This window comes from Camelus ferus, chromosome 7 (genome assembly GCF_009834535.1).
Source record: "Camelus ferus isolate YT-003-E chromosome 7, BCGSAC_Cfer_1.0, whole genome shotgun sequence".
NCBI lineage: Eukaryota > Metazoa > Chordata > Mammalia > Artiodactyla > Camelidae > Camelus > Camelus ferus.
This window is the reverse complement of record NC_045702.1, coordinates 69,366,980-69,378,322: the sequence shown is the minus strand read 5'-3', so window position 1 is coordinate 69,378,322 and position 11,343 is coordinate 69,366,980. Positions and strand designations below refer to the sequence as shown.

At 36.2% G+C, this 11,343-nt stretch overlaps 1 protein-coding gene across 1 annotated transcript in view; it reads right to left on the bottom strand.

The window, feature by feature from the left end:
• Nucleotides 1–7,080: 7,080 nt before the first annotated feature.
• SEMA3E (semaphorin 3E) overlaps nt 7,081–11,343 on the bottom strand; it is a 226,225-nt gene continuing 221,962 nt past the window's right edge. The window contains 1 exon segment of the mRNA XM_032484106.1: nt 7,081–11,343. Within this exon segment, the coding sequence (XP_032339997.1) occupies nt 10,906–11,343 (438 nt within the window). The 3' untranslated portion in view covers nt 7,081–10,905.

The window sequence follows — 11,343 nt, the reverse complement described above, 5'->3', positions numbered from 1 at the left end:
CCTTCTTTTCCTCCTTTTACATCCTATCCCAACCCCACTCCATCACAGAAGTCATTTTAACAGTTCAGGTGACTCTAGATGGCTGTTAGCTGGTTGAGCTAATTGATACTGCTCATGTGAACTCTAGTCTACTCAGTTCTACAAGAGTTACCGGCATTCTAAAAGATGGTTGCTTAGTAAATCAAACACATCTTTATTTGGCAGAATTTTTAAGACTTAGAGAAAAAGGACTTTCATATATACGCAATGTCCCACATTTTAGGACAGGGCTATACCATTAAGACTGGTAGGTTAGCCTGGTTCAGCCAGACAAAAATTTTTATAGCTGATTACCTTCATCAAAAGATGCAAAGATCATGAAAAGATGTCAACATTGCTAATTATCAGGGAAATGAAAATCAAAACCTCATTGAGGCATCACCTCACACTTGTCAGAATGGCTATCAACATAAAGTCTACAAATAACAAATGTTGGCAAGGACGTGGAGAAATGGGAACCCTTGTACCCTGTTGGTGGGAATGTAAATTGGTGCAGCTACTATGGAGAACAGTATGGAGGTTCCTTAAAAAACTAAAAATAGACTCATCATATGACCCAGCAATTCCACTCCTGGGTATATATCTGGAAAAAACAAAAAAACTATTTGGAAAAGATACATGCACCCCATTGTTCATAGCAGTACTATCTGCAATAACCAAGACATGGAAGCAACCCAAGTGCCCATCAACAGATGACTGGATTAAGAAGATGTGGTATATACACAGTGGAATATTACTCAGCCATAAAAAGAATGAAATACTACCATTTGCAACAACATGGATGGATCTAGATAATATTAAGCTTAGTGAAATAAGTCAGACAGAGAAAAATATCGTATGATATCACTTTCATGTGGAATCTAAAAATAATACAAATGAATGTATATACAAAACAGAAACAGACTTGCAGACATAGAAATCAAACTTACGGTTACCAAAGGGAAGAGAGAAGGGGGAGGGACAAATTAGGGATATGGGATTAACAGATACAAACTACTATATACAAAATAGATAAGCAACAAGGATTTACTGTATAAAACAGAGAATTATATACATTATCTCACTAACTCACAGTAATCTACAATAGAATATAATCTGCAAAAATACTGAATCACTACATGTTACACCTGAAACTAACAGAATACTGTAAATCAACCACATTTCAACAGAAAAGGTGCAAAGACATTTAATGGGAGAATCATTTTTTCAACAAATGGTACTGGAATAGCTGAACAACCATATGCAAAGAAATAAATCTTGACACATACTTCACAGCACACACAAATTAATGTCATATGGATTATAGATCTAAATGTTAGAGCTAAAGCCATAAGATTTTTGGAAGGAAATTTTGGAAAAAATCTTAATAACCTTGTGTTTAGCAAAAATTTCTTAAATTTAATGCAAAAAAATTGAAATGTCAATAAATTGGACTTAATAAAAACCATTTGCTGCTCATAAGATCTTTTTACCAAAATGAATGAAAATGCCCAAAGACTGAGAGAAATTTATACAAAATTTATATTTGACAAAGACTACATATTTAAAATATGTACTCTTAAAACTTAATAAGACAAACAACTCAAAAAAAAATGGGCAAATTATTTGAACAGTCATGTCCCCAAAGAAGATACAGGGGTATCAAACAAGCATATAAAAAGATGTTCAACACCATTAGCCACTGAGGAAATACAAATTAAAAGCCACAATGAGATACCACTACATATCTAACAGAATGACTTTAATTAAGAAGACTGAACATTTCAAGTGTTGGTGAGGATATGAAGATAAATGGAACTCTCATACACTCCTTGTAGGAATGTAAAATTGTACAATCACTTGGAAAAATAATTTGGCAGTTTCTTTAAAAGGTAAACATACACCAACTATACAATCTAGAAATTCCACTCCTAGATAGTTTCCCACAAGAAATAAATGCTTATGTCCACACAAAAACTTAGACAAGTTTTGTTTGGAATAGACAAAAAACTGAAACAACTAAAATGTCCAATTTTTAAAATAACTATTACAGTGGAATACTACTCAGCAATAAAGAACAGATTATTGATACACTCACCAACTTGGAAGAGTCTGAATATAATTATGCTGGGTCAAAGAAGCTAGACAGACAGAGCACATACTACATGTTTCCACTTATGTACAGTTCTAGAAAATGCAAATTCTTCTGTAGTGTTAGAAAACATGAGAGGTTGCCTGGGCAGGGGAGGGAGATAGGAAAAGGAGCATCAGGAAATTTTTGGGTGGTGGTGGTTTCACAGATGTATATACATGTGCGGAAATTCACCGAATTGCACACTTTAAATATGTACCATTTATTTTACATAACTATATGTCAATAAAGCTTAGAAAAAAACAGTTTAAAGAGGAGTCATTTGGCTTCCATACTAAAGAGTCGGTTTTTCTCCAGAAGATATTTGATTGTGGTCTTTCCATTGAAATTCCCTTTTATAGGACCAATGCTATAAATGCTAAGTATTCCAAAATCATCTGGTTCAGCCACCTTATCTTCCATATTTAGAAGCTGAAACACATCTCACACATTTGGAAGCAGAGAAACAGTGGTGTTTCTAAGTTACTTATCAGAATGAGCGCCAGCACCCTGATGTGCTGGTGTAGGCCAGGCTGCCTCTCCTATACTTTTGGAGCTGTTGCTTTACAGTCTGTAAGATGAGATTTCCCGAGACAAACAGTGGCAGAACTGACTAGGAGCAAACACTCTAAGAGTGCTCCAAAAATGTCTCCACTTCCACCATCTGTTCTTCAAGAATTGCCTGGCAAGAAAAAAATGTGCTGCCCTTTATGTCTTATGACATGTAAATTCTGAATACTCTTTTTGGTGTCAATGTTTTCCCCTTTTGCTTCAATTATGTGTAATAAATCTTTATTCATTATTAACCTATTTTCAGAAAGCTTGCCCAAATATTACTTTCTCATAATCTATTGTAGCAAAATTTCAAACGTGTGGCATTTACTAGTAAAATAATTGATTTTTTTTTATACTGCCTGAGTATAATGTTCTGCCAAAATTTGGATTCTTACGTAGGGAGTTAATGCTCTAGATTATTAGTTCAGGAGGATGGATGAGCTTCTTGTCTGTTCTACTGCAGTATTATTAACTTAAACTTGATTTCTCAAGTTACTTTTTGTTGCCTTGACGCATGATGTCTGTAGCAGGTTCTGCTATTCACCTGCTCAAAAGCTATCTCTGGCACTCTCTTTCTTCCTTAAAGGTGTACTTGTCTCTGACTATAGGGTTAGAAGTTACCTTTCCAGATTCCCTGGCGTGGGTGTTGACCCAAGCCTGGTGTGGAAGTCTTCTGGAGGATAAAGTGGGGCATGGATATTGGACAGAGTTAACTCAAGAAGTTGCAAAGCCAACTTCAGGGATTGGAGCTTTATATCAACCACACAGAGCCACTGAATGCTTTTAAGAAGAAGAAGTGGGACAGGATCCAATCTGTGCTTGAGAAAGATGATTCTGACTGCTGGGTGAAGAATGGATGAGGAGGAGGCAAAAGTGAAGGCAGCGAGACCAATGAGGAGGACTGTGATAAAAAATTCAGGAGAGGAAAAATGGAGGCCTGGACTAAAAGCAAATTAGAAAGGTGAAGACATGTTTACATAATCACCACACAAAGAAGTCCTCCCACATCACCAGGTGGTCCCAGAGGTTCTCCCCTTTGGCTTTTACGTAAATAGAATTTAATTTCTTTCCTTGTATGTAAAAATCTACAAATTATTCCTGTTTCCTCAACTGCAAATAAAGATACCTACCTCAAAGAGATTTTGTTTTTGTGTTTTAGTGTTAAATGACAGAATACTTAGAAAATATTTACTACTTAATGTAATTGGTACTTATGAATAAAAAATACTTGATATGATTATTTCCTCCCAAATTCTGCCTTGACTTCAGTTTTCCACACTTTTAGGAAATACAACTGTGAACTTAGCATTTTCATTTACTAAACTGGTAGAATGCTGTGGTCAGCACAATTCATTCAACATCATCTGTCAATTTCACATCATCCTGCCATTAACAGGAAAAAAATGATTTTATAAAATTGGAAGTTGAGATAATTATCTGTTTACTTCATATTATTTTTTTCCAGGTAAAGTCATGTCTTTGATTTTGGCATTCTGAAAAGAAGTCCAGAGAATGAGACAGAGAGTCCACAGGGTAAGATGGAAATTCAGAGGGCAGAGCCACAGAAGAATATTTCCAGCTCTTGAAACCTAATGGAGGTGACCCAGCTGAATTCTGAACTTGCTTTTGGTTGGTGACTCCATTTTATCTATCATTTTCTCCTTCTTTGAGCCAGAATATCTATAAACTTTTACCCTATGCCTGACCTATCACTGTTGGGTGGAAGCAGATAACTTGTTCCTTTAGTGTTACAGGGCTGCAGATGGATAGGAACTGTGCCCTAGAAAGGTATTTGATGATATACCAAGAGCCTTATTCATACCTGAACTAGAAACAGGTGATAAGATTTGAGACTTCTGAGCTCAAGCTGTAATAAGATAACGCCTAGAGATGGCATAAATGTATATTGCATTTGGGAGGAATGTGAATCTTTAGGGGCCAGAGTATTTACAGGATCCTTGAAATATGCTTACCCCCTAATCCTCAGAATCTGAAAATAAGTTGTTATATGGCAAAAGGGACTTTGGAAATGTAACTAAGGTTACAAACTTTAAAGTAAGATTAGCCTGGATTATCTGGGTGGGCTCAGTCTAATTACACAAATCCTTAAAAGCAGAGACATTTCTCCAGCTGGAGGTAGAAAAATGCAGCCTAAGAGGAAGTCAGAGAAATTCTAAGCCTGAGAGGGACTCAACAGTCCATTGCTGGTGTTGAGTATGAAGCAGGGCAGGGATCTTAGTCTTGGAACCACAAGGAACAGAATTCTCCGGATTACCTGAATGAACTTGAACGTGGATTCTTTCCCAGAGCCCTGGTAGCTGATGCACTGATTTGGTCTTTTGAGATCCTAAGCAGAGAATCCAGCTGAGATGCATTGTGCCTGGACTTCTGATTTGTGGAAATCATGAGATAATAAATTTGAACTGTTTTAAGCTGCTTTGAAAAGAAAAAAAAAACATGTAAAGTTGAGAACCTCTTCAAACTTTCTTTCAAAACAGGTTAAATTTACGGAACGATCTCCAAGGGATCATCCCGCTTGTCACTAGCTCTATTTTTTTTTCTTTTTGCTTAATAATTGAGTTTATGATTTTGTTTCCCTCTTCCCTCCAAACTTACTCTGATCCACAAAGAAGAAATCTTCTAAAATGTGGAAACTCTGATTATCCTAAGTTAATTGGTATAAGCCAACCATCAGGGCCGAGAGGCCACTTCTCATCACTTTTTCCACATATTCACTTACCTTCAGATACTTTCAGACGTTGTGGAGTACTTGTTTATAGGCCCATTATGTGTGTTTCTGTTTATTCCTTAATCTTGCTGCCTCTGTCCATGCTTTCCTTCATGTGCTTAGTCTGCTCAGTCTGCTATAAGAAAATACCACAGACGGAGTGGCTTACATGGCAGACAATTATTTCTCACTGTGCTGGGGGCTGGGAAGTCCAAGATCAAGAGACTGGCTGATTTGCTCCTGGTGAGAGCCCTTTTCCTGTCTTGCACAAGGCTGCCTTCTTGCTGTGTCTTGTTTGTGTCTTTCTTTTCTATAATTTTTTTCTTTTTCTGTACCATCTATCATTGCTACATCACCGCAGCTTCCCTGAATCAAAGCTAGGCTTTCCAATACCATTGCGACCTAAGTCTCAAGATTCATAATGAGAAATAGTTTTCACATTTCAAACACTTGAAAAAAAATTTAAAAGCTACATTCTTATTGTGTGTTATACTGCATGAAATAAAATGATGATTTGGAACTTTTCCAATGAAAATTGTAAACATATTCTCATAACAAATTTAATTCAATTTTTATGTATCTATGTAGCTTAATGGCATTATTAGGCAATTATCCAGTGGCTGGTATACAGTTTTTGAATAAAAAGATGGGTACAAATGTTAGTCACTATATACAAAAATAGATTAAAAAAACACAAACAAGTTTCTTCTGTATAACACAGATAAGATAGTCAGTATCTTATTATAACCTTTAATGAAAAAGAATATGAAAATGAATATATGTATGCATATGCATGACTGGGACATTGTGTTATTCACCAGAAATTGACACATTGTAACTGACTATACTTCAATAAAATTTTTTTTAAATAAATAAAAAGATGAGTACATACTTTTGTTCCCTTTGAATAATAGGTAAGAAATTTCTAGTCACTGTAACTGTTTCTCTACTTTCCATTGACTAATGACTGAATACGTATCTAAAAAGCAGTTTCAACAGGTTCATCAAATACTGCACTCAATTAGGCCCTGCAGGATAAATAAACGCAAGTTTGAAACGTGTATAAATGGTTACCATTAATGGCACTGTCATATCATAAAGCTGCCAGAAACACTATGTCAGGCTGCTGCCCAATGCTTCCTTTAAAACATCACAACTAATTACTTACCATACAATAAAATTCGCCTTGAAAACAAAACTCCTCAAAGAGGGAGCCATTTAACACTCAATCTCACTTAAATTACCTCCCCAAGTTCTTATAAAAATAGAGAACACAGCAATTTAGATGCATTAGGGGAGAAGTTGAGGCTTGCGGAAAATCATCAACATCCTACTAGTTACCATTTTAAAAGCATTCATTCTCTGTATCTCTTATCTGGATGATGCAGCTTTGAAAGGGATTTTTGGCTGCTGGTCCTAGAAACACGATGTGGCATAAATAAACCCAACTGCTGCAAAATAATGAGATGAACAAACTCCTTCCTCCCTGAGAAAGTTGACATACACATTTCAAAGGAAAGGGAATTGAATTCTTTTCTAACTTCTTAAAAAACAGAGCTAAGTCTAGTACTGTGTGTTTATGTTTAAGCTTGACAGTATGAAACAAGTTCAACTGGCAAAAACTTAGAAAACACTCCTCGGACAGCACTTAAGGGTTTAGCCAATATTTATTTCTTTATCGTCTAAGTTGAACGAAACAGAAATTATACGTAACCATACAGACACATGATGCAGCGCATAGTGGCAAATCCACATGATAGTCAAAGAGATGTGTTGTCAGTGGTCTTTGCAGCTTGCCACCAGATGGTAATAAGTCTCATGGCTTACAGTCAGTGAGAAGAAATAATACAGCACATGCTGTCATGAATGCAGGCAAGCAAGTAAAAGAAAGCCATAAAGACAAAAATACCCCCATGTAGTCCTCTAGCTTATAACTAAGCCATTTAAACATAAACAGAACACATTCAATTTTTAATGCAAGCCAAATTATAATGCTATCTTCCCAAGAAAAATAAAATAGACCAGCTTAAATAACACACTACCATCAAAAATGTTCGTGGAAAAATCTATCATTCATATCTGATTCAAATGCAACAGTTGTTGAAGAAGTCACTCAGTGTGGTACTCTGATGGAGGAAAAAGGACATCAGCTCATTGTCACCGTGACTGTGGCACTTTCTCCTGGGATCTTAAAGAGCTACACAATGCTAATTAATATTTTTAATATATCTGCCAGGCCGAAGACAGTTCATTTTAAGGACAACAGCTGCTGTGTTTGTTTCATGCTTAACACCAACACTCAAAACAATTTACTGTATTTTACAAATTTTACAAATGTTCATAATCACTATGAAGATTTACAAAACCTGACACCCTAGAGCAAACATTGAACACTTGATAAAAAGATTCTAAGTACTTAACTAATTTTAGGAAAGAAAAAAATTCTGTAAGATATTTGGCATTGCCACTTACCAAGCAGACAAAGACTTTCTGTTCCCTTTTCTCTAGAACTCTGATTAGTGTTTATATTTTTAATCCCTGTTTCTCCAAGTTGATAGCTTTGCACTGAAATATTCAGTAATAAATACAAAAGAAGAAGTTAGCTATGTAGAATGTTAGATGTGGAAGAGACCTCACAAATCATAAACTAAGATCCACTTAAGTTGAAATCCTCCTCACTAACGGGCATCTGTCTAGCTCAATGGGTAACACGGTACTGAAAGAAGAGGGGTACTTTGTTTTTTTTTGTTACAGCTCAGTCTCTTCAGAGACCCTGCCCCTCAACAGTAAGTATCAAGGAGGAGGTCTGAAGAAGCAGGGCTGACCCTGACTGGAGCTGCTCCTTGGAAACTAGAATGAGCGGTCATGATTCTTTCCCATCTGCGTGTTCCCAGAGGGCACAGTGTCTTGGGAAAATGTGCTGGGGTCAAGGCAGACTCTAGATTCCCCCAAGCCTTGCAGGTGACTAGGCATGTGCCCTTCCTGAGGTCAAGGAAAAGGGGATAAAGGGGATCAATTCATTTATGATTTTCCAAGCGTGGGCACTTCTCAAACGAGATTCTAAATTTGAAATCTAATGCCAGACAGAACAATAGACAGAAAATATGTTTTTGTGATATGCTGCAGATTCTCAACGACAGGGCAACACAGGTTACTGGTTTGTCTTTTGAGAGGGCAATGGCGATTTACCTTGAAGTATGTCATGGGTGTGTGTGTGTGTGTACGTACCTGCACTCACGTATGGGGGACAAAAGAAAGGGTATAAGGAAGGAAGGACAGAGGAGAGAGACAGAGACCGAGACAGAGGCAGAGCCGAACACTGAGAAAAAGGAAAAATAGTGTATATGAAATTTAGTGCTCTCCCTAAATTGTGGACTTGAGTCCTCAAAATTTTCTTACCTGGCTTCTTTCAAGTCAGCATTTTTAAAAGCTTTTTTTTACTGGTTAAAATTGTCATCTCATTGAATTGAATAGTTTGTAGGATTGTTTAATTCCTAAGACATGTCATAGAAAGCTTTTATCCTCAGTCTTAACTCTTCAGTTAACAAATATTTTATTCCACAATTGACATCGTTGCTATCATTATTATAAACTGCTTGTGTGCTACTGAGATTAAAATAACTACTTATACCACATCTGCCTTATTTAAAAAAAAAAACAACTGAATACAGGAGAAAACCCTGCTTTCCCTTCTCATATTAACAGAAGACTATATTCAATCAATTGTGCATTGCCTTATCTGTTCACTTTAAGTATTTCAGACATAAACTTTGCTAAGGACCCTCTGATCTGTGGTTATGCTTCTACTGCTCCACATTGGGCAGGTTTTTACTGAAATACACGCTATCTTCAGTTAATATTGGTGGGCAGCAATGACCTCTGGTGGATTTTTAGGGGAACAACAACTGCATTTTCCAGAGTGTTAATTTCCCATATATTTGTATCCTTTAGAACTTTTGGAGCTTGGAGGCTTCCCAAATGAACTTTCCAAACTTTCTTAAATTTGTTAATTTTTGAACAAAATTTGCAAACCATCACAAGTCAACTTTCTTAATTATATAGCCTATGAGCTAATTTTGAAAACTGAAATGAATATTATTCAAAATAAACATTTAAATAAATATAATTGCTTTCATGTGTAATTCACTTGTTTTTAGTTTTTATTTAATGAAAACTCAGAATTTCATACTTTGGAAAGTTAATGGCTAAATAAAATAGGAAAAGGAGACTTCAGGAAACAAGCATTCTCAAAAACAAAAACTTCTGATAATATTTATAAAAGTAATGCTACTCTGAACATCTTGGTAGTTCAGTGAACCTCATAAGACAATCTTATTTGGTAATGTAAAATAGAAAGGAAATTTTGATATCTGAGAGCAAAATGCTTTAATTTTTTAAAATAATAAACTATATTTCTGGAATCTTATAGATTTCAAGGAAGATTATTTAGAAGGCATACAATTTAAGTTTTAATAGGATTATTTAGATGGCATAAAATTTAAGTTCTAATAGAGTGCTGTAGTATCTTCATTTTTGGTTTGTGAGGTAATAAATTATTTATAAACATATCTCCATCTTAAAACATGACACAGGCATTAACACATTTTTAGTTGTTAGTTTTTTCTGAAAATGGACTAGACATATGTACTGGAAAACTGCTTGCAAACCTTAACTAAACAATCTGTAGAATTTAAAAGGATATAAGACTATACCTTTTCTACCACAAGAGGGCAGCAAAAATATTTTCAGTTAGAGTTCTGTCACTCCATCTGTTCTGACATTCTTCGCTATTTTTCTGAGACGTTACCTTAACTTCATTCTTCCTGCACTGGAGTGAAATTGAAAGAATGTGTTTTAATCATGAAACATAACTATTGTCAATGTGGTTTGATAAATGTTTCATGAAGGGCACATGCCTCAAGATGACCATAGTTTTTCTTCCATGGTTTACAATAATTACACCTGCTTCATAGAACTCAGGGCTTAAACAACACTAATATAATTCTTAAAAAGATGGTTCACGTGAGAATGTTAGAGTATCTGATATTCTACACATTTTACATCATGGTGGAAAGGCAAAATTCAGAAAGATTAAAACATTTCTTCCGTGATGATGAAAATCTCTAATTTTTCATCAATATTGCAATAATCTTAAGTCTCTCAAAGGTAAAATAATAATTGTCATGGAAAAGCAGCCAAGTACTTAAAAGTACAGCTGTGGTCACTTTTGGACAAATATAATGTGAAATCATCAAGCAATACACTTGTTTCTTGAAAAAAAAAATTAGTTAACGTGAGGTTTAAGCAGTCCAGTAAGTATGTAGAATAACTTATCATAACACCTTCCTAGTCCTTTCTGTATTACAGAAATCTCTTTGAAGTACTGCAGAGAATGGCTGCATGTTCCTCTCTCCTTTTCTGTTTTAGTTCCTAAACATAAACTCTTCGGAAGCTGGGAGACGGTGTGGCCCCATCAGGAGCCCGGCGTGTGCCTGGGCAGGCGGTAGTGCTCGGCTTTGGGACGGAGCTTCTTTTCCTGTGGGTTGGCATACTTCCACTTGGAAGGGGACATTTTAAGCTTTTTTCGCCTCTTATCCGTGCACCATACCTTTTCGCAGTATTCTTCCACTCTCTGGAAGTTGCTGTAACCAATCAGCTGCAAGAACTCCTTGTACCAGGGTTTGGTTCCATGCAGGACGCTGCTCTGAGCAGGACAAGGCATCTTGCGAGGACCGTCCTCTTCATAGTCTTTGTTAAACATTTCCTCCACTCTCTCCTCTTCCACTACCTCCAGCGTGATTTTACGGATGGTGTGGACATAACTATGCTCTACTGTCTGGCAAAAGTACGTCCCAGCATCCAGTTTGCGTACCTTTAGGAAGAGTAAGCCAAGGTCCATCTTAACCACTGC